This window comes from Phaethon lepturus, unplaced genomic scaffold (genome assembly GCF_000687285.1).
Source record: "Phaethon lepturus isolate BGI_N335 unplaced genomic scaffold, ASM68728v1 scaffold8247, whole genome shotgun sequence".
NCBI lineage: Eukaryota > Metazoa > Chordata > Aves > Phaethontiformes > Phaethontidae > Phaethon > Phaethon lepturus.
This window is the reverse complement of record NW_010551078.1, coordinates 33,323-59,052: the sequence shown is the minus strand read 5'-3', so window position 1 is coordinate 59,052 and position 25,730 is coordinate 33,323. Positions and strand designations below refer to the sequence as shown.

Below are 25,730 nucleotides of genomic sequence, written 5' to 3'. Positions count from 1 at the left end.
TCTCTAAGGCCCTTAAGGGCTCTCAGAGCAATTCTCAAGCTGATGTATGATGAAAAGGTAACTGATATTTGACACATTAACAGAGAAAGGAAGATTTGCTAAAGCTCTCATAAAAGAAGCCGCATCATTGAGCTTGTTACAATGATCCCCACAGAATTATGCTGTACACTTGAAAGAAACTGGGGAAAGAAAAACAACACACAGGCTGGGGTCCTAAAAAAAGCCATTTATTTAAAGCTCGATCAGTACCTGGTCCAGTGGAACTTCTACACGAGTATCTTCATCTTCCTGCACTTCAGCTGCCCCCCACACTTCAGACTGCTCTTCTCTGGCTTTATAAAGATCTTCACCTACCATGGGGGTAGATACAGAGTGGAAGTTCAGTCCGATTGCGACACTACGTGGCACAACTACTGAATTGCAGGCGATTTGTTTCTGAGAGCAGGTTTCTCAGCTGACCCACCATTCCCTATACAGTTGTTTAATTACATTTTCAGTCTCCCATTGCTGTCAATTTGTTTTCCTTTCCTTTTTAGTAACAAATACTTACATGCTACACCATTGGGGGAAGGAAAGGAAAAAAAAGGGGGAAAAGGGAAAAAAGGGGGAAAAGGGGGAAAAGGGAAAAAAGGGGGAAAAGGGGGAAAAGGGAAAAAAGGGAAAAAAGGGAAAAAAGGGAAAAAAGGGAAAAAAGGGAAAAAAGGGAAAAAAGGGAAAAAAGGGAAAAAAGGGAAAAAAGGGAAAAAAGGGAAAAAAGGGAAAAAAGGGAAAAAAGGGAAAAGGAAAGTGAAAGAAACAGAGACTGAACAAAACCCTGGTTCCTTCACTTCTGGCAAAGGTAAGGAATAAATCTGAAATTAACACATTACAACAGCATATTACTTCTTTTTCTACAGTCAATGATAGTACCCTCTAGTAATTAGCATTATAACACAAATCTAGCAAACATATCAAGTTCTGAATCAACAGCAAACATGGTGAATCAGGAAAGGAATAAAAGATTAACAGAAACAGTGGGATTAATGCTACTCCCCACTCTTGGGCACATGAAAGTAGAATTATAGCTGAAACTTCACATCCATATTTAAAAAGCACATACTCCTAGCTAACAAGGTTAATGGTCACAATGATATTGAATTTTGCAAAGATTTTATACCATTTAGTTTGGGTAATTTCTTTTTTCCCCGAGGTGTAAGTAATAACTAGGGTCTTTGAGGTTTCTAATGTGGGTCTTTCTGTATGAGCTAACTAGGAAAGTGAAGACAGGTACATACAGAAAACAAACAATTTCCAAGTGACAAGCATTCTCTCTCCCTTCCCCTCAAACTGAAAAGAGCCCAGAAATTAAAAGCACAGGTTACTTCAAATCATCTCCCTCTCTCTCCACTTATCTAGGAAAGACAGATGGTCCTATGTTGACATGTTCATATCCAATATAGTAAGTAACTACAATAAGAAAGAGGAAAAAATACTTGTGCTGTTTTGGATTGCCTCTTAATTCTTCATAAAAGGATCTGAACTTAATAATGTCAACTGACCATGCAAATTGATCTACATTGCTGGACACTGTTAAATAAACAGCGCTACCTTTCTACCAACAGCTGAACCATTCACATAACCATTGAGAAAGATGAAAAAGAATGGATAAAAAAAAAAACAAGACTTAGAGAAATCTGGAATCCACCTACATAAAAAGTCAGCATTGACTACTCTGGAAGTTAGTTTTCCCGTTACATTCTCATCGCTATGAGAGCCAAGGAAAGAGTTTACCCTGGGAACAAAATTCTGAGGCATGCCATACCACTGCAAATGGCTAACTGGAGAGGAGGTGCAGGTCATCCAGATGGCTTTAGATGTTTACTGACCACTGACCAGAGCACCAGAAATTCAAGCTGTTCTCACAGTTTGAAATGAAGATGTAGAAATGGACATCTGGCAGAATGGCAGATGTCTATTGAACACCACAATGATATTCCAGAGTGGTACTGCTGACTGCATCTTAGGAGAGGGATTTTCTGATGGACATAGCAGCTTGAGTACCTGAGCATCAGTCCCACTGAAACATTCACCACACGAAAAGATCTATATTACTTGTCCTCTGAAAGTACCAGTGTTGGAAATACTACTGGGTTCTTAGCATGTTTTGTTGGATTCTTATCCTAAACATCTCACACGTCTTGAAGAAGGTTCCATCTTCATATTTAGCATGGAAATAATAATTTTCTTTTCTTAATTTCTTTTTTTTGTGGATTATTAAATATAATGCATCAGGTTTAGTATGTTCCATTGAAAACAACTAAACACTAAGGTCACCCGATATTTGCTTCAGCGTGGTAAATCTTGGACAATCTACATATATATATCTCATTACAGACTCCTTTGCTGAGACACGGGTTTTCTGACAAATTCAGCAGTAAAAACATGGAGCGATTGAGAGTAGCAACAAAATGTGTCTGCATGGATGTTATTTGTACTTTTTCAAATAATCAATGCACTTCACATTTCCCATTTTTCTGAGCTCTCTAAGGGACAAAAGGTTCTGTTTCTTTTACCTGATATTATCTTTGTTGCCTCTTATCATAGACATTTGATTGAGATATAGATCACCACCATATTCTGAGAGAATGTAGTGTGTTCCTTGAAAGTCACCACGATGACTGTCCTAACTCAAGGCCTTCCCTTAAGTACCTTAAGAAAATAACCTTGTCCTTGATTCCTTGGCTCATTGAATTATAAAAAGTCAAGTCAATGTCTGAGATAACTACATTTAATATCACCGTTTTTTCATTTAGACTCTGTCATAACACCTTTGCCTTCAAGATTCCCAAGTCTTTCAACCAAAATGGGGATTATCTGGCCTCTAGAGGTACAAGGACTTTGGTACAGAGGTAATTCTCATCAGATTTTTCTCCCGCAGGGCAAAAGAATAAGTACAAGGGAGATGAACATGTGTTGGCCTTGGAGGCCAAATCCACAAAACTCATCTCAAGAATTGAGGATTCTCAATTTTAAGGCACCTCTCCTTAGAAGAGTAGATCAGCCTCAGGGCTGTGTTGAATAACCCAGCAACTGAACCCCACACAAGGAGACAGACATGCCATTATTTTCAAAAACCTTAATCATGAAACCAGGAGGGAGTGAGGGAGAGGGAAGAAGACAATAAGTTTATACCCAGGTCATGCAACCAACTTTCCCATTCAAAAGAATGTACCCAAAAAGCTAGTAACAGGGAGGGTTCAGTAAGCAAAACCTGAAATCCCCAGGGGATTTCCTCCAAGCACTTTCTAACTGGTGGCTACTCAGAAAGCTGGTCATAAATGAAAAGAGATTAGATGAAAAAAGCTCTGCACAACCTTCCAGTATCTCTCAAGGATACCACTGTTCATTGTCTTGCACAGAAAGCACTCTAAATCACTTCCACAGAATGGAAGATGCCAAAACTAGATGGCAAGTTGCAATGGGAAAGAATAGCGACCACAGAAGTATTTAAAAAAACTTCAAGGACAATGTTTTCAGACAAAATGGGAAATTATCCCATTTTCAGAACAACTATATTCTTTGAAGAAAACAAGTAGTTAAAGAATAGCATATTTCAAATGCATACAACACAAAAGATCATTAGTTGGCTTCTGACAGGATGGCAGAAAAGATTTGTTGTCAGAAAAGGAAAAGAAAAACTAAGGAAATAAGAAAATTGACAACCAAAGGGAAATTAGTTATTTACCTCTGCACAAAGATGAGAGTATGGAAGACAAATGTCCAAAACATATGTACCATTTAATAGACAGGGAAGGAAGAAAAACACTTTAGTCTGAAATGTGCCAAAACATGTGAGGAAAAAAATGACACTAACTGAAAAATGGGAAAATTGTAACGCTTGAACAAATAAAAAATTCCAAAGAAAATGGCTAAAAATGAAATTAGTCTTTAGGACGTACTCTTGTCTTTTGGTACCAAAAGTGAAAAGAAATACAGAAATTGTAGAATAATTTACAAAAACTTAACTTGATTAAATGGAGAATTAAGAAAATAGCTAAAAATGTAAAGATTATTAGTGTTGCTACTCTACTTCAGCCAGAAGCATTTACACTTTTTGCATTTGAATTTACAAATATCTGGAGGAGGGTGGCTGAGTGAAAGGTCAACATATTACTTGTTTATGTGATTCTGTGTCAAGATCTTTTCAGCAGTTTTTGCAGGAGTTTGCAGACCACATTAATCACTATTATCAGTGTTGTGATTTAGCACCTTCCAAGAAAATGCGTTAGGTTGGGTGATTTTGCTTCATATTTTATACATAATATTTCAGAAGTGCCTTTTGGTTTAGGGGAAAAAAAAGCACCCAAAAAGTCTTATTGATGCAGTATTTCACATCTCTGTCTCTGAATCATTAATCACTTTCTACACATGTCTCTAAGGGAGACAAAAAACAAGAAAACATTTTAGATAATGCTATAAATTACATGAAAAAACATTTTGCAAGGCTTCATTTATATTGTTATGGGCTTATATTGCAATCTCTACTGAAGTTAGGAATAAGTAGTGTATCTTACTAAAAAGAGAATTCCCAGCACTTCCATTAGATGAAACATTTATGCCTACCCCAAACAGAATCATAGAATCGTTCAGGTGGGAAAAGACCTTTAAGATCATCAAGTCCAACCATTAACCTAGCACTGCCAAGTCCACCACTAAACCATGTCCCTAAGAACCACATCTAACCATCTTTTAAATACCTCTAGAGATGGTGACTCAACCACTTCCCTGGACAGCCTGTTCCAAAGCTTGACAACCCTGGTTCATAAAATAAATGGCTCATAAAATATTGTAGATCAAACAGGCTCCTCATGCAAGAGCTAGTTCTGACTTTCTGTGCCTCAAACTAATTCAGAATTGGTCACAGTCAGGGTCATGGCAACATTGGGACAGAAGAGCTCTAAAAGGGGGTAAGAAAGGAAGTTAAGTCCAAGCCTTACAGTCAATCTGTAAGGCTGCATACTCTACCCATTTGCTTCAATTTGAGTAGAATACTATGGCAGCAAAAGATTCAAGGGCACTTTGAGCTCCAAAATGTCTCCTTACAGCTTTGCTGACAACTATAGATCAGAGGATTTATTTCAGTTAGGTTCTCAGTTCTCTGTGCTACAGTGAGTGCTCCTTCTGTCAACAGGCCAAGCAAAATATTATCAAGAGTCTTCCAATCGTCTGTAAGGATATTTTTCCATGGTGTCCAGAAAACAAGAAGAAACTTGAATTTTTCAGGTTTTGTTAGTCACTGTGTGAAAACAGACTGTCTTGAGCTAAAAATCACCACTATTTTTTATACTCTATACTGAGAGAAGTGGGGTAAGTAACAATCTTCTCCCATTATTTCTGCTCATTTTAGAGCAGGGCCATGTTCAGTAATTCAGACAAGAAGGAGAAAGAAGAACCTGCAGAAGGGGAAAGAGAAGATCACAAGAAGGAAAAGGCATTCAAGAGGAAGGACTCAACTAGAGAGAGAGCAGAGGCTGGAGGATACGGACACAGAGGGAGTTGATGAGGGCACAGTAGTGTTAGAAGGAATGTGTGGAATAAGGAACTGTACAAGAGCAAATAGAAAGATGAGGAAACACAGATGCAAATTAAGGGAAGAAATTAGGTCCAGCACACTGGCAGGAAGGCAAAAAAAAAATGGGCTATGTGCAGCAGAAGAGTAGAAGCTTGAAAGAATGAGAGGGAAGGAAAGAACAAGCCAGCAGGTACCCATGCCAATTTAAGCTTCTTAAAGGAATTTTCCTTCAGGAAAGCCCAAGAAAAGGAATGTCATTTTACTAGTACTTATCTGCAATTGAATTTCTATGTTCAGATGCTCCCACACATACTCGTTTGTGACAGAGGCGAGGCAAAAAACAACAATGAAAAAATGCAAGTATTTTTCTTGATTTCTTATTCTTGTTTATTCTTAGAACAAACAATATTTAGTAAGCCTCTGGATAGTGGCTTTACAGTCTGGGGAAAGAATTATTACAGCATTTTTTGGCTTCAGGCTGAAAAGGTGAATGAAAACTGCAACCACAAGTGGTTTCCTATAGAGCTTCTCCAAGAGTTATGCTCTCTCTCACCTCTTCTCCAGCTCTGTAATCCCACAGAAAGAAAGGCTGATGAAATCTCAAAAGGATCCAGAGTGCTTCAAACTCTGAATTCTCCAAAGCCTTGTGTGGGTTACCAGGAAAGGGAACACTTGGAGCCTGATAACAGCTCCACTGAAGAGAGGTAGGCTAGTGTCTCAAAAAAAAAAAAAGGAACCAACTCAACCTGCCCTAAGCAAAGTCAAATGATACAGCTGTTGAAACACTGGCACCTACGTTATGGCTAGCCTCTGCAGCTAGCAGCAATGGAGCCACACAAATAATAAGAACAAGAGAACATTTTCAGCAGAAAAACGTGGTGAAATTACATGAGGAAGGATGTTCTCAGAAGGCTTAGGCTTTGGAAATCAGGTCCAGAGGCTATGGGTGAAAGGCAGAGTAGTCAGGTTTGGATCAGAACCTTAGAAAGGATGATGACTGATAAATAGGGCATGGGGTTTCTGATTTTGTATTTGACCAAGATCTGTTTCATAAAGTAAGCAGGTCAGTGCTCAGCTGGTTTCACTAAAGATAAGAAAAGGTGGTACTGTATTCTTACATTACTTTTTCACCTCTGACTTTGTTGCAAATGGACAAATAAAACCAATACAATTTAAGACAATATTAAGACTGCTGTAAATTATGCTTCTTGTATAATGGCTCTTAACAGCCAAGGATTTTAATCTTCAGTTACCTACTCTGTCCTGTCCCCTTACCCATGCCAGCTATGCTGGTTTTGCCATCCCTGAGAATTCATTTCTGTGACCACTCAGGGGAATTTTCTAGATATTTTATACTTCTGGCTAATTTCCTGACAGGTATAGAACAGATTAATTATCAGCAACAGCAAATTTATAAATGCCCAAAACATTTTGAGTAACAACATTTCACCTGATACATGTTACTGGTTGTCTCAATATGCAGGTGTTCAGTGTATTGTGCAGCCACTCAGTTCAGTATGTACAGAAAGAAGCAATGAATTGGTGCATGTATAACTGAACAAATGCTGCCTAAAGTGCAAAGATCATTTTCTGTCTGATGCCATTCAGTATTTCAGATGGAATCCTTTTGTACACTTTGATAAACAAGAAAGTTATATGGTTTTATTAAATAGTAGTTGAGTTATACGTTCAATTAACTCATAAGAAATCTATAAATTTTAAATAATTAAGCATAGCAATTAATGACACTTGTATAAGCTCCTTTCCTAATCAGCATTAACTGTAAAACATTTATTGCAGCACAAATTACAACGTTATACAGTCATTAATGCATTTCAAATTTTAAACTGATTGAAGTTTAGCAGTAGGGATAAAAAAAATCATTGTAATAGTAGCCTGCCCTGAATATTTTATGGAAATCAGAGGCATTTACTAACTGTAAGCTCTGTATGTAAGCAAGGAAGTTAATATGACTATAAAAAAAATTAATGTGACTTACCACAGAGGCTGCCTCATAAAAATGTTAAGTCAAATTAAAAACAAAATGTAAAAAATCTGTGGCTCATTAAATTGAATAAATTGCTATGAGGAATAGGGAGGACATGTAGGTTTATGCTTGTCCACAATACAATTTTCTTTTCTGGGGTTTTTTTGGTGGCTGTTTTTTTTTTTAGTTCAAATTTTCACTGTTGTACAAGGCCCATTTCCAACAAAAAGCCACTGCCTTGGTGATAGGTTTGCATGTGCGTGCGTGCCTGTGGCTTCTGTCATCAAAAAGTTAATAGAATTAAAAAGAAACTGGTAGCAATGTACATTTGAAACTGTTGGGAATATTAAAAAATATGTATTTTTCTTCACCTGATAATATTGCAGTCTCAAGCTTCTAAGCAATTAGTTCCTCTCTTCAGTAAGTACTGAATTTCTAATAAGATTTCAAACCATTATAGATTGCTGACATCTGACTACCTCAACAGAAACTGCAAAAGGTGCTGCTAGAGGTTGACCTTGTATGCGGCAGTCTCCTTTACTGATAAGAAATGTGGTAATGCTAGAGCAAAGGAAAAGCTGCCTTTGTCAGCTGCAATAGCTCAGTCGTCTTTATACATAAACAACTACAAAAATAAAGGATTGTGCGTCATAATATGAGGATTTTTCTTCCTTCTCCCTACTTTGGTCATTCACCTCATTTATTCTCCATGTTTCTAGGCATCTAATTTATTAATTTATTTAAATGACAGCTTATTAAGACCATTTGCATTTTGAAATTAATCAAGCAGCTCTCATTCAGCCACAACTTTTTTAATTCTATGTCTGTTCCAAAACTCAGCTTTCTCTTGGGTACGGCTGGATCTTAAGGGCTAAACTGTCACGAAGCAAATGCAAAAGCCCTGAAATGTCTGTCCTGGTCCAGTCATTCCAAACTGAGCATCAGTACACCTACACTCCATCCTGCAGTGAGCTAAGCAACGTGGGTTTCCTGCTGCCAAGTACTATTTGCCCAGTTCATGTTCTGTAATGCATTCATTTTACTAAAAGCAAACCCCTGTGCTCAAAGAAAGAGCCTGCAAGATTTACAATCATCTTAGTTCCCCACTGGCATTAATGTATTCTGACTACGGTGATTCAGCATTATAACAATACACACTAACAGCAACAAGGGTTCTCATTTCTTACTATAGATTGCGATTTTATCTCCTGTAATGCAAGGAATAAACCTACAGGCCCTGTAAAATCTCTGCAAATAAGAAACAAGATGATCGCTGTCTCTTCAGCACAGTTTTTGCCTGCTTTGACAACACAGCAATGATACAGTCTTGTGTGTCTATGTTTTAACTACAGTGAGTTTTTAACCCTAAAAGTTGTCAGTAGGAAAGCATGGACAACAACAATTTTAGGTCACAATGCACAGCTGATATTCAGCAGTCCAGGTTTATACTCTTTGTTAAGTTCATAATTTTATTGAAAGCAATTCAGGGCATGATAGCAAGAGTGGCTGCCATACCTGATGCTCTATGCAGCTTTCCTTCTAATTAATTTTTAGCCAATAGCAAAATGAGGAAATTGAAATTATTTCTAATTTCTAAGACCTCACAATACTCAAAACTAGATCTGAAAAACTGTGTAGTGGCTCAGCTCATCTCCATTATAGTACTTTTCCAAATCATAGTGAGAACTCAAACTTCACATTCTGTTATCTCTAGAACTTCTTTTATAGTTTGGGTTGGGGGTTAGTTTGAAAGCCATACAATCACAATTAAACTACTGTATTTGAATGGAATAGGCTTTAAAATGAGGGTGCTCCCTTACAAGAATTTTCTACTGCACTTCTGGATTTGCTGCTTTGCTGTTCAAATTCCTACAGTATACTATTTACAGAATGTGGTGCAAAACAAAAAATAAGTAGGTTTGTTTTTGTTTTTTTTTAAATCTTAAACCAAGATGCTGATAATTAAATGTGCCTTTAGTGTCACTTTCATAAGCCCAAATTCTGATGAAACAGTTGCAGTAGTCTAAGATCTAAACCTCACATTTCCAGTTGCAATTACTGTTATATATAATATATTCAATATTATTTAGATTTCTACCAGTGCAATGCGAGTCCAGTCATAACATTAATAGCAAGCCTTATAGGTTACAAAAACAAAAGCACCAGCTCACAGTCACAGCTACTGGATTTGCTTTAAGAAGCGGTGAATTTAAATCTTGCACAAAGAGCTTTCAACATTAAGAAATTCTTTAATCATCTTGATTTGAGAGGATTATGACATGGATCAGTTGTAATATGAATGGCATGCTGGTGAAATTTTCAGTGTATTAAAAAAAAAAAAATCAAAGTAAATACATGGTTAGCCCAACTAAACTCTGTTGGAAGATTAGGTTAAGCTTTAAATATGCTATAAGCATAATTCTTCAGATTTTAAGTCCCAGGAAACAATCACTTTCCTGCAGTCTGGCACTCAAAAGAGAGAAGATTCCACATAACTGCTAAATTTTCAGGGACAAGGGCAGCAAAGAATATGGGATACATTTTCAGCTATGAATATTTTCTATTTATCTATGTCAGAACCCTCCAAAATGTGCATGTGTAAACTCACTGTGCAGTTTATTGGTTTCAGTTTAAAATAAATTAATCCCACATCTATGACAGCCAAATTCAGCCAACTAAAATGCCAAGAGTCTTTTTCACTGTCCATCAGGGAAAATATAAAATAAAAATTGTAAGATAGCAATAAGTGCTTCCCATACCCAATCCAAAGCCTTTGAATTTGAATTTGAAGGAATTTTTTTTAATAAACCTACAAAGCCAGCTGAGGAACTGCAATGAGCCTTCAGAGTAGACAGTGGAGCTATACTGATCAGAACAGTACTTGGGAGCAATCATTATCACTGTCTTCCTGGAGTTGGCTACTAGCTCTCCATGAAAAATCCATCTCCATTTCAGAATAAGACTCCTCACTCTAAAATGAAACTGAAAATGTCATCATTCAAGGCAGGAATTACCTACATGATCCATACAGTACGTCGCATCTGGTCTAAGCAAGATTTCTAATTTCACTGTCAACTGAGAGAATGGGCATCTCCAGACACATTTGTATATCCTTGATGGCTGGAGCCTAGAAGCCCAGCTTAAATTAATCCTCTCACCCTCATACAATAGGACGTAGGCAAGATGCATCTTGCCCTCAACAAATTTCCAGGAGCAGCTGGGATCTGAAAGTGTACCATGGTCAAGAAACCTTCAGGACTTACTGCATCTTTCTTGTTGCCATGGGGAAAGAGATTGAAACAAACAGCCTCTCCAAATAAATAGCTTTTTCTGAGCTTCTGTTCATGCCTTCTTAATAGACAAGGCAAAGGGGAGGCCAAGTACACTACAGATGGAGTATTTGCAAATAATCCTCTTTTAGTTCTTGCTGTGCAGAGTTTGAATGCTATTAGCCCAAGCAGCGCGTTGGTGAACAGCTAGTAATGCAGATGGACCATGGATGTGCTGAGAAGTCTGGTGTGCTCATGCCCGCTCTTACTTTTGCTCTTCACCCCACAAGGGCAGAGCTTACAGCTTGGCAATTGTCGGCAAAGGTAGAAAGAGGGCCACACACACACTTCCCTCCCAATTTCTGTTCCTCAAACATATGTCTTCAAAATGCACAAGCAAACTGGGAAGAAAGCTGCAATGCTCCTTTCTACTAACTGAATCTAGCTGAAATACTAGAGCTAATCAACTGTATGGTACTAGTTGCCTGCCTAGGAGGGAAGTCATCTCCAGGTGAAACAGAAGGGCCTTAACATAGAATAAACCACCCCCATTCACAGCTTTTAAAGCCTTTTTATCATCCACTTTAGCCCCACTAGTCACACAACTGCTGCAGGAAACCATCTGACCCAGAGACAAAGTGGCAAACCAGGATTGAGGGAAAGATCCTATTGACAGGGAGACATTTCAGAGCACTTAAATCATACATGGTTAGAGGGGAAAGATTCTGCACTGATACACAAGGCAACAGCCTATATGTCCTTTCAAGTAGGACTGGATGTTAATGCAGGTCTTTCGTATATAAAGAAGTACTGAAAATAACAGGTGAAGAAAAACAGTACCCTTAGGAAAGGGCATGTACCCTTCATCTGCCCTCTAGATCTTAACATACCATCCCAACAGTACAAGCTCCTTTCACACCCAAAGGGGAGCACAATGGGTCCTCAGCATGCATGTAAATAAAGCATATAAGCACAGCATAAGTACAAATATGCACATGGCATGTCTGAGTGCTAGTGTAAGCCATAGTCACTTATTTGTATTCTGAAACCCAGAGGCTCAGTATCTTTAACATTAACTTCAATTAAGCTTTTTTTGTTAACACTAAACAATGGTTCTTCAGTTTTAAACAAAATTTGTCCAGGGTTTGCCTGTTGGTTTTCTTTCCTTTTAACTGAATCAAAGATTCTTGTTCCACAGTTGTAGCACAGCATTCACATTAACTTGTAATGAATACTTAAAATGCAAAAAAACAATATTCTTTGCTCTGTTGAGTTCTTGTCACACTACAATTATTTTAATACAAAGTATACTGGAATTGCACAGAAAACTACTTTTGCTTTAAAAAGTCACAGTCCATAAAACAACCATTGAAAGTACACATAAGAACATTTTAAAGATCATCAGGACATACATTTAATGGATACATTGAAAAGAATAGCTTTGTATTAGTCAGAAAAAAGTTATATTTCATGCTCACATAATGACTTGGAGCTATAAATCACTCCAAAAGAAAGCTACAAAGCTATGAATTATGACTTGAATGAAGTCTAAAGAAAACTTTTCAAGTTATGAAGCTACTTTAAAGAGATGCCTGTTGTACAATTGGTGATGCAGCCTCTTGAAAAGTCTACTCTTCAAAACCACAGCACATGTCACCGCCTGTTGCAAAGCTACACATGGCTGAGTACAAAAGGAGGTGAAAAATAGTCAAATGAGAATGGCACATCCTGTCTGCTCCCAAGCTGATTAAAGGAAAAGGCTTGAGTCTTCCCACTCACCACCTCTGATCCTATGCAGGAACTCCACAAGAGCCTTGGCAAACCAAGCACTTCCACAGCTGCGCTCTGACATATCCTTTAGCCACATGGAGGAAGTTTCAGAGAGGTGGTGGGAACAGTTTAGGAGGGTTGAACTGCCTCCTGTTACACACATTGGTCTCCCTGTAGATGCTCTACTGGCTGCAGAATGCATCTAGGCCCAAGCAATTGTCCAAAGATGAACAGGAAGGCTAAGAGAGAAAGAGGGGTTGAACACAGACCTCCAGATCCTGGAGAATCAATGCCTGACAGAAAGGATTACTTGAGGAAAGACCAACAAATGGCATGGAAAGAAAACAGATGAAAATAGATAAAATGAATGAAGTGCCACATGGACCCAAGGAAAAGCATCATAGAGTAACTGGAAAAGAAAGTGTAAAAAGCAGAGGGAAGAACAGTAAAAGGTGGGGAGGGATGCAAGGGGAGGAGGAAGGGAGCAAAGCAAAGGAGGTAGAAAGTGTGCAGGGAGGCCAGACTGAGAAGCAGTGAAAGAGTTGTTAGGGTAAGCTTGCCACAGCTATTCATGGGTGCTACAGGATCAATAAATACAAACAGAAGCTTTCTTCCATAGTAGTATCAGGAACAGGCGAAAACTGCAGCTATGAAATGCATCCGTCACAAACTTGGGGTCATCTGACAATTTTTCTGTGCTGAGAAAATACTGATAGTCCCATTAAGGAGTAAATTGACACATACTACCTTGGTTGCATTCCTTACTTTAATTATAGAAGTACAGTACAAGGACCGCTAAGTACTAACGCACATTATATGTTTTTGCTCTTTACACAAAGAGCAGGATCCTGGCTCTGGACTAATCCAGTCCTCTCCCTTGCATCTGATTCAGCTTCGAGAGTCTTCAAACGTCAGCTGGGGACTATTTAAACACCAGCATTTTAACCATAAGTCCTTTAAAAATATTTCCATTGAAATAAAAAAAATAAATGCAATAGGCCTCCTCTTGAACTAACAGAACACTCACGCCACCCTATTAAAAGGACAGGATATTCATATATTTCATCTGAGCTGTGTGTACATTTTATATTTTAAATTGTGCAGTTTATGATGGACAGAAGCATCCTTAACATTGTTCATGGTAAATGAAGAAGGGAATAAAAGACAAAGGTGCAATGGGCACATATTTACACTCAACCACTGTATTGATCAAAGGATTTTATAAGGCTTGACTTACAGATCATGTTTTAAATCTGTTTTTTCAATATCACTGACATTAAGAGATTATTTCACTTAATATTGTCATGCAGATACACTCATATGATCATATACATGCTGAATAATTTTTTGGTTCTGAATATGTCTCCATGAAACATATATCAACCACTAGTAATTCATATATTTAGGAATTATATACTTTGAGGTTTTAGCTCTATTCTTGTAACAGAGACTGTAAATTGTGCCATAGGAAATATGAACTGTTTTATCCACATTGTTTAATGATGATACTGAGAACATCATGTGTGAAATGTGTGAAAACTGCCATTAAGTATTAAATAATAGCACTGAACACACTCCTGTGTTTTCCCAGTGATTTGTGTGGTGATTTATATATTTTAGGTTTAGGATAATAGCTCCTTCTTCAAAGAGCAAATATGTGTAAAGCCTTGAGCTTCCAGATCCACATGGCTGTGCTTAAATATAAGCACATGAGTGAGTCTGACAAAGACACAGTTAAGCGAGTATGTGACTGACGGATTGGGTCTCTTCACAAACATGCTCTTTTACTTTTATGCAAGCAGGTGCCAGAGTCCCAGTAAAAAAGAAACAGAAACCTAGACTGCATCCTTAATGGGGGAAAAAAAATATACATGCTTAAGCACATTCTGAAATTTGGCTCTTTTGATAGTGGTTCATCTTGACTTCAGATGCCATGTCATCTCCTGCAGAATCCCACACCTCTTCTTGCAAGAACCTTTCATATGGAGTGTCCTTCACCACTGAGATCTCAAAATTCGGATGCTTACAAAACCTTTAGCTGAGCTGTGAGTTAAGGCAAGAAAGCCATGCTGTGGAACTCAGGGATTAATTCAAAACACAAGCCAAATAAAGTGAGACAAACAGAGGCATAGAGACCTTGATGCACTGACTCACATCACAATATCATCCACCTCTTTAGATACGCTTGCAGAAGAAATTGACTGACCTTATTTGGAAATTTAGAGGGCTATGTGTCTTACAATTGAAATAAATATATTCATATATTTTAATTGTGAATTTAATTTAACCAAAATTTATAAAACTTATTAATATATTCAGACAGCAGCATATTTAGACTCTGGCAGCAAAAATGATAAAGACTAACACTAAATAATTGACTTCAAACCAATGAAGAGTGTAAGAAAAAGAGTATTTTCTACTTCACATCTCTACTCTGCCTTAAAAGTCCTATTGATTTACCAGTATTCTTCATTACTAAATGCATGGTACTCTTAATGTCAGTTGTCCTAAATTATTGCCAGAATTCCTTAAATTAATTTCCTATGATTTTACCCCCCATAAGAACAATTACTAGCTACTGTAAGAATAAAACAACATCAGACATCTGAAAAGGCATTAAGAAAATCTTTCTGTGGGAAACCAGACTATCACCGCATTCATATGAAAACAGAAAGTTATCATATGGCAGACACTAAAAGCCTCATTTCACAGAGCTAGAAGGATGGAGGGAAAAGGAAGAAAAGACAACTCATTCCTGTCTGTGCCATGTGCAATCTGTCACACCGTTCATGCAAAAATAAAAATGAACGCTCTAACCACTTGTATTTGGTTTGTGTGGCAAGGTTTTGGTAATGGGGGGTTGCAGGAGTGGCTTTTGTGAGAAGATGCTAGGAGGTTCCTCTGTGTCTGAGAAAGCCAATGCCAGCCAGCTCCAAGACAGACCCACTGCTGGCCAAGGCCGAGCCCATCAGCAATGGTGGCAGCGCCTCTGGGATAACAGATTTAAGAAGGGGAAAAAAAACCAGCATGCAGCAATTGCAGCCGGAGAGAAGAGTGAGAATGTGAAAACAACCCTGCAGACACCAAGGTCAGTGAAGAAGGAGCGGAGGACCAGAGGTTCTGGCTGCAGCCCATGGTGAAGACCATAGTGAGGCAGGCTGTCCCCCTGCAGCCCGTGGAGCTCCACAGTGGAGCAGATATCCACCTCCAGCATGTGGAGGACCCCACACCAGAGCAGGTGGATGCTCAAAGGAGGCTGTGACCCCATGGGAAGCCCACGCTGGAGCAGGCCCCTGGCAGGACCTGTGGAGAGAGGAGCCCATGGTGGAGTAGGTTTGCTGGAAGGACTTGTGACTCCATGGGGGACACATGCTGGAGCAGTCTGTTCCTGAAGGACTATACCCCATGCAAAGGACCCAGGATGGAACAGTTCATAAGGAACTGCAGCCTGTGGGAGAAGTTTATGGAGAACTGTCTCCCATAGGAGGGACCCCACACTGGAGCAGGGGAAGAGTGTGAGTAGTCCTCCCCCTGAGGAGGAAGGAGTGGCAGAAACAACATGTCATGAACTGACCACAACCCCCATTTCCCGTCTCCCTGCGCCACTCAGGGGGAGAAGGTAGAGAAATTGGGAACAAAGTTGAGCCCGGAAAGAAGGGAGGGGTGGGGGGAAGGTGTGTTAAGATTTGGTTTTATTTCTCATTATGCTACTCTGATTTTGATTGGCAATAAATTAAACTAGTTTCCCTAAGTCGAGTCTGTATTTCCCGTGACAGTAATTGGTGAACGATCTCTCTAGCTGTCCTTATCTCGACCCACAAGCTTCTCGTTATATTTTCTCTCCCTAGTCCAGCTGAGGAGGGGGAGTGATAGAACGGCTTTGGTGGGCACCTGGCATCTAGCCAAGGTCAACCCATCGCACCACTATGTGTTTTTAGCCAGTTTTAAGCCTCTGCTGATGGCTATTTGAAAGAAAGGTATGATTTTCTAAGAAACAGAATGTAGCGCACTGTAGAAACTGTTGTACCAGATCAGGTCTGCGGTTCATCCACACCAGCACCCTATGTCTGACAATGACAGCACGAGATGCTGGGGGGGGGGGGGGGGGGGGCCGGGGGAAGATGGGGGGGGCGTGGCAGAGAAAGAAAAGAAATAAAACCCCAACAGTAGTCAGATGATGGCTAATCTATGCTTTGATTTGAAATACTCCTCCTAATTAGCAACTAGTTTAGAACTTGATATGTGAATTCTTACATCACACCCACAGTCTGTTAGGAATATCTATCATAATGCTGGGTATTGTTCTTATCCAACATAGATTATTTTTAAATAGTCTTTAAATATTTTTAAAGACTTCCTTTTTGATGCAATAAAAAAATCCCAGCTTCTTTTGTTTCATGTGTATTTTTTCAGATCCCTAACCTTTTTTTTTTTTCTTTCCGTGAGGTTTTCCTAAATCTACAATGCCCCCTTCTGAGGTACAATTTCAAAGAATTACAGATGACCTAAAACCATTAATTTTGATACCATGTGATATTCATTATTCTTTATCTCTACATATCACATCATCTTACTGACTTTTTAATGACCTCAGCTGTATTGTCAGAAGAGATTTTCACAAAACTGGCTTTATCAATGTTTTTCTAAACCTTTATCACTAAAGTAGCACCCTGTAAAGTATTTAGTCAGTTCATCATTTACCTACCATTCTGCATTTCTTTTGCTTTACCAACATCAACTTGATACCACATCATCTACGTGTTCTAAGCTATACTTAGCTTTCTGCACAGAAACTATGAATATACAATGAATTCTTCATCAGCAAATCTTGCAACCCCGCTAGCACCCTTTTATTCAGCACTTTTATTATTATTTGTCTTTGCCATATTAATGCATTCAAACAATTCTAGCAATAAGAAAAAAATTATTTCTGCAGAAATAGGTTTATTTCCTTAGAAAGAAGTTAGATGCTCTCTAAAGAAGTTAGATGCTCTCTACCTACTACCCCTCTCAAGCTTAATGAAAGCTATAATAACAAGAGAATCTGAAAGGCTCCAAAATATTATTCACTATTAATTTCCTTTAAAAAAAGACAGATAAACAATGTATACATACACTATTAACAGCTTCAGCTTCACAGATGAGCAATTGGCAACGACACAGGTATGAAAGTGTCACAGCACCCTACAGGATAAACTAGAAAGCTCCTGAAGGTCAGCTGGTTCAGTCATCAGCAAGAAGTAAGCCTCTCCCTTATGCACTACTTCAACAGTATGGAAATCATGGCAGACAACAGTGACTCCCTACAAGATGTCCTCTAAGGGATAAAAAAAGACAAGTAGAAATGGAGTTGGGAACTTCTCCTGCAGTTCATCTTCTCTACTGGGAGCTCTCCATGGGGTTAATCAGAACAAAGGTTGTCAAAGACAGTCTCATTTGGGTGAGAAAGCTTTCCTGGCAGCAGGACCATGACCACTGCAGGACACAGGTACAAGAAGTGGACTTAGCTTACAGATTTGCTTGAAGACCTGCCTAGTCAGGATACTGATTTCTGCAAAGTGCAGAAATGAAGTTCATAACAGCAGGCTGAAATCCAACTTCAGTAGCAGTCATGTTTGGGAACACTCGGTCAAGAACAATGATAACACTGTTGCTTGACACACAGGAAGTTGGAAATAGAACCAGACAGGCTGCCTGGTGTATCTGGTGCCTCAGATGATGTACCTGAACACATTTTTTCTAAAGAACACTGCAAGTAGTGATCCTCACACTTTCTGTTCTAATTTCAAGAAGATGGTACTCCATGGCAGGTTAAACTCAAGCGGCCTACTGACTCATGAACAAAAAGCTGTAGGATAGAGACACGTTAGGTCATTTGGGTATTAAAGTATTTTCAGTGTTTGCATATTTCTAACATTTCTTTCTTTCCTGCTTCATTGGTATACCAAAAGGTCACCTTCATACGTCAAAAGAAGCAGGCAGAGAAGCCAGCCACAACCTGGTCTAGAGGCAAACTGGTTTCTTTCTTTGGTTAGCAAGGAAACACGGTAGTGAGACTTCCCCACTGTGAGCTTTTTTTCTGGTAAAGGGCTGCACAGGTCAAAACTGAGCCAGGTGACTCTCCTATGGTGCGCCATAAAAACAATGCCAGTGTCGATGAGGACAGAATATTTCAGGCTTTGCTTACTTCAACTCATCTACTTGTTTCAGATTCCCCACTGACAGAGTTGTATTCAGTGGGCTTGTTTGACTGATTTGACTGATGAGACTCTCTAGGGAAAGTTTTCAAGGGGACTACTCTGCCATCTACCTCTGTTCTAAAATGTACATCAACCAGCTAAGAACTTCCACTTCTCACCTGCAGACAGATAATGTGGTGGAAATACTTAATGGAGCTCCTGTGCTGTATTTAACTCAATAGATAGTCCCACGGATGAAAAATATTCAGTTAATGGGAAATAAACAAACTTGATAGCAAAACAGGCTATCAAGTCACAAAATAATATGCCTTTGGCAGTAAGTTTCACATGACAAATCGCACAGCAGTTCAGTCCCTTCAAATCATAAAGGACAGAAATACCGTGTAATGCTGACCTTTGCAACCCTATATTTTTATGGTCCAGCTGGCTTTCTGTCAAGGGCGGTCTTTGACATGGAGAGTTAGCTGGGCAAGAGGATAACTGAAGCAGCAGCACTCCACACTAACAGCTCACAGCTCCTAGAGCCTGCCTGGCCTGTGCTTCAGGTCAGTCCTTCTTGAGATGTGACCAGAAAAAACACTCAGGAGACAATACTTCATAGAAGATGTCCCTTTGGAGTCAGTCACATTTTCTTTGAACCACGTCAGTACAAGCTATGTATGTTTTGACTACAGTGGAGCTCCCACACAGGGTCGGACCTGAGTGAAAGGCCTTTGCTCTGATTTTTCAAGAGTTGTCCTCCTTCCCCAAATTTGCCTGCAAGTGCCACGGTCTCTCACAGGCAGACAAACATGGGCAAGAAAGTGCAAGAGCAATTTAAGAATCCTTCACGTCCCACATGGAGATGTTTATTTCCTAGTGCTTTTGACTAGAGGCTCCAGAGACAAGCCTGCTGTTCATTTACATGGGAAAGAACAATGAAAAGGAACATACAGTAATAGATACACATGGCATGGTGTGTTAACTCCTCTTTTACATTGCTAGGATTCAATAGGAAAAAAAGGAAAAAATCTGCATGCATAAAATCTAGAAAACTTATTATCTGAGTAACACACAATCTACTATTAATATATTGCTCAGGAATAGTTCCAGCTGTAAAACTATCATCACAATAATAATTTAAAAAAAAAAAAATTAAAAAAGAAATGCTGTCTTCAGAGATTCTCAAAGATAAGGGTAAATTTAAACAGTTGTAGCTCTAAATCTAGACATTTCCTGTCTCTCTGAAAGGCATTATTGCATCCTAGGGAAATGTGTATACTAAGTACATTGAAGCACTCAATTTCAAAGTAATTGAGTGGTGTTAGGTACCACTAACAGTCTTATAGGTGCATTTAAGTGCTGAAATGTTAATGACGAAACATATGAATTTTTTTCTGGCACATTAATTATTTCAGTAAGAAATAATTTCCTATATTTATGTGCCCCATTCACAACAATAGCTCATTAAAAAGTTCTTGTAAACAGTTATCACTGGTTTGAACTTTGTGAATTTTTAGATTTTGCCACTATATGGGTAAGTTACCCAACTCACTATGCTGCAGAACAAAACAAGAAGAAACTGCACTCAGTGCTGTCTTTGGGTTTGGCTGGGTTAACAGAGTGATTATGAAAAAAACATATCATTTGATATGAATGCCTTGCCTGCTTCCTGCAGTAGAAGCAGCAACAGCTATTAGCACTCTCGTTAGTCCTGGCTCGGCCTCCTCTCCAACACTGCACCTCAAATGCCATCCACTTCCATCCACATCCACATTCCCGCTTCTCTTTAAATGGTGACGCATGCCACTTGCCTCAGTGGGTCAAAAGAAACCTCAGACGTTTTGCCAACAGCATTAGCTCTTGTCAAAATGTTGAGTACCTCTACCAGCCTGTTTAGACCTCGGACAAGTCAGAAAATAAACTGGGAACAGAGACTCAATTACCCTTTCTCATGATGAGACACACCTATTTCAGACTGTGGTTCAGATACATTGCTTGCCGACTGTGACAAAAACTATTGCAGCAAGCACAGCTGTACCTCTTCTGGAGAGGGGAAAGAAATCTAAAACCAACAAAAAAAAACTCTGTGGATTTTAAGGGACCTGGAGCACTCCCTTACAAATTTTCAGCCAAAATTACTAAAGGGAAAGAAAAGGACAAGTGGGATGTCTCTCCAGTGCTCCAGGCACCCTTTACATGTTTTCCATACAATGATAAACCACTTATTTAAAAAAATGCCATAGCAAAAAAGTGTTCTACTGAGAGCTAACAGACTCAGAACAACTGCACATGGTTTCTCACATGAAATGGTGAATATAGGATATTAGCTAGTGTTATTGAGGGCTTGTAAAGCAAAAAGCAGGAAATGGGACATCCTAATTTTGCTCTTGATAACAGAAAAAAAAATTATCACACTTACAAGAAAGTACCAGAAAGAAAAATGGAACCAGAAAGGGAAGAAGAAAATAAATAAATACATACATAAATACATAAATACATAAATCCTTATATTTAGTTTGAATAAAATGGCAAGGAAATACATTTAAGCAGAGCCAGATTAATGTAATAATAATGATGCACCTCTTGTTAAAATACAAGCAGGGCTGAAAATCACTTTGAATGGTAGTCTTGTGTTGAGAAGCTTAAGGCAACTCCTTCCTGGGATATTTTCCATTTGATCTGTCCGAACAAATATTGGGGACTTTAACTGTAGATATTCACAAGTCTGCAACTGTCAATGTGGTTGGCTTAAATACTTACAGGAGCATGAGATGGTTTCCTTTTTGTGCTTGGCAAAAGAAAAATGTTCTCACTAGCTTAGTATTCATCCCCTCATCAACAGGGATCCACTGAGAGCAGGGATTGCACCCCACCAGAAATCCATTACACAGCTCTGGATTTCTCATCCCGTACTGTTGTCTGAATTCAACTTAGATGCTTCATCTCCCTCCGCAACTGCCAGCATGACCACCTGGATCTGTCTAGACTTGCAGAACAGCACACACCAAACCGCCCATTCCCACTTCTAAACAGATTAGCACAGAAAGAACAGAGAGCTTCTCCCAACATACGCTTTAGCTCAAACCAGAGAATTGGCTGCCTTGAACAGCTTTTTCTAGCTAGGCAAGACTCACAAAGCATGGAAAAGCTGAAGTGCGAAGCAGTCACTTCTTCAATAAACTTACTGGCTTTCCAACCATTTCCGTCAGCAGGTGGAGCAGCAATAGTGCTAAGTATGGAGAGGTAAATATCTCCCGATATTTGTCTGCTATCTACCAAAGTCAGATTTGTCTCTTAGTCACTGCCTACTGAAAGGACAGAGAAACTATTGCTGCCTCAAGTACTCTTCCCTCCACTGAGAAATGAAAGAAAGCAATCAGAAACCTCCGATAAGCTAATGTAAAGCCCACAAAGGCAAAGATTTCTCTCACCTTGGCAAGAGGGGTCGGTTTGCTACCAGGAAACGTCTGTAGAAACTTTACTTACAAAAATCCTCATGCCAGAAAAAACAGCGTATAGAAAACCACCATAATGGCACTATACCTATCAGAAAAAGTTATGTGGCTTGGCTGTTCTTAATGTAAGAAGTCTGACTGACATCTGTCTGGTCACAAGTAGAGGTGTTCAGAGCAGTTCAGTACTCTGAACAGGAGAGTAGATCAGAACATGTGGATTTTGAGCTCTGTATAAAGAATTCTGCAGTGGCATTTCCCAACAGAAGTCAGTGCTTCTATAAGAAAACATCAACAATTGAAGGTATCCAGGGTAGACAACTGCCTAAATGTAAAAGCCTTTCCCTGCATTCCTTACATAATGATTCTGATCTTACATAATGATTCTGAGCCTTTAAAAATAGTAAACCAAGCATGAAAGACCCCCTCTGAGTCTGGCAGACTCTCCCTCATATATTTTTAGCATGCACCACTCATTCTGTAAAAAATAGGGATAAGCCATGATGACGTCAAGGAAAAAAATACAAGCTCGAGGAATGGGCCTGTGTGAACCTCATGAAGTTCAATAAGGCCAAGTGCAGGGTCCTGCACCTGGGTTGGGGCAACCCCTGGTATCAGTACAGGCTGGGGGATGAAGGGATGGAGAGCAGCCCTGCCGCGAAAGACTTAAGTAGGTGTACTGGTGGACAAAAAGCTAGACATAAGCCAGCAATGTGCGCTTGCAGCCCAGAAGGCCAACAGTATCCAGGGCTGCATCAAAAGAAGCGTGGCCAGCAGGTCGAGGGAGGTGATTCTGCCCCTCTACTCTGCTCTGGTGAGACCCCACCTGCAGTACTGCATCCACCTCTGGAGTCCTCAGCAGAGGAAAGACATGGACCTGTTGGAGCAGGTCCAGAGGAGGGCCGCCAAAATTGTCAGAAGGATGGAACACCTCTCCTATGAGGACAGGCTGAGATAGTAGGGGTTGCTCAGCCTAGAGAAGAGAAGGGTCTGAGGAGACCTTATTGCAGGTCTTCCGTCCAGTACTTAAAGGGGGCTTATAAGAAAGACGGGCACAGACTTTTTAGCAGGGTCTGTTGCAACAGGACAAAGGGTAACAGTTTTAAACTAAAAGAGGGTAGATTTAGACTAGATATAAGGAAGAAATTTTTCCCAATGAGAGAGGTGAAACACTGGAACAGGTTTCCAGGAAAGGTGGTAGACAGCCCATCCCTGGAAATATTCAAGGTCATGTTGGACAGGGCTCTGAGCAACTCGGTCTAGCTGAAGATGTCCCTGCTTATTGCAGGAGAGTTGGACTAGATGATCTTAAAAGGTTCCTTCCAACCCAAAGATTCTATGATTCTATAAATATACTCAGTCATTTCATGAGTTATAAAGGGCAAATATTTCCAGTCACTTTCATTATAATATAATTGTTGTTCTTCAGTAAGAAAAAATCTTAACCGAAAAGGAGTTAGCTAAAATTTATGCCCACTTACCAGCAAAAGGATAGAATGGTATTTGAATCAAGACTAAAATAAACCTGAAATTCAACAAGCTAACTCTTGAAAAGACAATTACATTACAAAAGTTTATATTTCATTGATCTCTTAAAACTCAAATTTACAAACCTACTCCTGAATCAAAGTAAATTTACAACTCATTAATCTTGACAAACAGAGGTACAAAACCGTGCTGTTGGATGACATATACTGAAGTTTTAGACCACAATTTGTTACTCCACACTTAATTATTAACACTGAAACAGCAGTAAGAAGAAATGTCAAATGCTATGAAAAGTATAATTTATTTCTCTTGGCAGATATTAATTGGCCTGTATTAATGACTTTTGGAATTATTACTAATGAGGAAAAATAGCCATCCCAGCATGGCAGCAATATCTGTAGTGAGGGGACAGTCTTCTAGACATTAAAAAAAAAAATGGGGGACGGGGAATATCACACCATAAGATAAGAAAAGCAGTTTTTCAAAAAGGATATTTACAGCTAAATTTCTAAATTGCTGCCACAGCACAGTGGAAGAGAAATTCCCAAAGTGCTTCCAGCAGCTCTGCTGTATGATTAGTCTCAGCAGCTATTGGCTAACTGGAGTTCATGTTTGTGTTATTCCCCCAGGGTATAGTCATTTTGTTATACAGAACCAGGCAGATAACCAGGGATCCTCAGGGACAGCAAGGTGTCCTTTGAGCAGACCAGCTCATTTTCTTCACTTTTTTGCAGGGCAGAACAGTGGGAAAATAGTCAAAATATGTTTTATAGTATGCTTTTATCAAAAGCATAAAGATAGAACCATATTACTTCCAAGATACACTAAAAATCATACACAGCCTCCTGTGGTACGTAAATGAAGCCAGGAATGTAGCAGTTATGCATAGGTACATTTCCTAAGCATACAGAACTTTTGTAAATTCAGTTAGCCAGAGTAAACAGACAATTCAAGAACTATACAAGCATATTGTTCCACTATTTCACTGTTTTAACTGAAGATCAAAAGCCACTATGCTACGATAGTCTTTATCTCAGTACTGACCATTGTCTTGAAGGACTCCTGTGGAAGCTGTTACTCTTACTGTCTGTTTTACTTTTGTAGAGTTGTTAGAAAAGTGTCGTCTGGACACATAATCCTCTGGATTCTGGCTTTTTTTATCTTTGCCTTTGGGAAGTTGAGGTGAGGAACTGTTTTCTCCAGGGTCACTGGATCCAACAGTAGATTTAGATTGCCGATCATTTCCCTGAAAAAAAGTGTATGTAATTACTACTAACGAAAATTACAATGTTTAATTTTTTAATTTCAATATTATTTCAACTTTTTGATAGTACAGATTGGTATCAGGTGTTAAAGAAGCATAGTAATTTACCATCAACACAGTTAAGTGATATCTTAAACTATCTAGAAAACTGTAACTATATCATCAACTTACTATATGATCTGATGGATTAAATGCTCCTCAGCAACTCTCAGAAGAAAATAACACATTTATTATACGGAAATAATGCTTCATTTGATGAAAAGAATGGCTAAGTGAATCTATACATGCATGCATATGTTATACAGCTATATGTCATCTATGCATATGTGTGGAAAGTCACAAGTGAAGAATTCATTGCCTATGTAAATGAGACATGGGCTATGTCTCACCTAAGTGTCAAAAGCAGCTGGAAGAGGATGCCAGTCTTCGTGTGGCAGTAACGCTGACTGCCAGGTGGACACTAAGAAAGGGGTCTGCCAACACATCACCTCTGAATCACCTCCAAAGACTTCAGCCAGTTCCTCTGCTCGCTCTGTGCTGTATCTAGAAACAGAACCAGAAACCTGGTCCTTATTTTAACAGCTTTGATGTATGTGTGATCCTGTGTGTATTAGCCAGAGATTTTATTATTTATACACTCTTTTCTTCAGTCTAAATCTGTTCACAGTCAACATCGTAAAAACCCAAACTGTATGTAGCAGCCCTTTAGGGTGCTGTTTATATGATTCTGGGCTGCACAAAGACTTTACCAACTGAACACCCTCATC

At 39.1% G+C, this 25,730-nt stretch overlaps 1 protein-coding gene across 1 annotated transcript in view; it reads right to left on the bottom strand.

Moving 5' to 3' along the window:
* Window positions 1-249: 249 nt before the first annotated feature.
* DCDC2 (doublecortin domain containing 2) overlaps window positions 250-25,730 on the bottom strand; it is a gene marked incomplete at its 3' end in the record, with an annotated part of 57,958 nt that continues 32,477 nt past the window's right edge. Inside the window, exons 7-8 of the mRNA XM_010290765.1 lie at window positions 24,744-24,945; window positions 250-350 (exon numbers count right to left, since the gene is read on the bottom strand). Of these exons, the coding sequence (XP_010289067.1) occupies window positions 250-350; window positions 24,744-24,945 (303 nt within the window). The remainder of the gene's footprint in view (window positions 351-24,743; window positions 24,946-25,730) is intronic.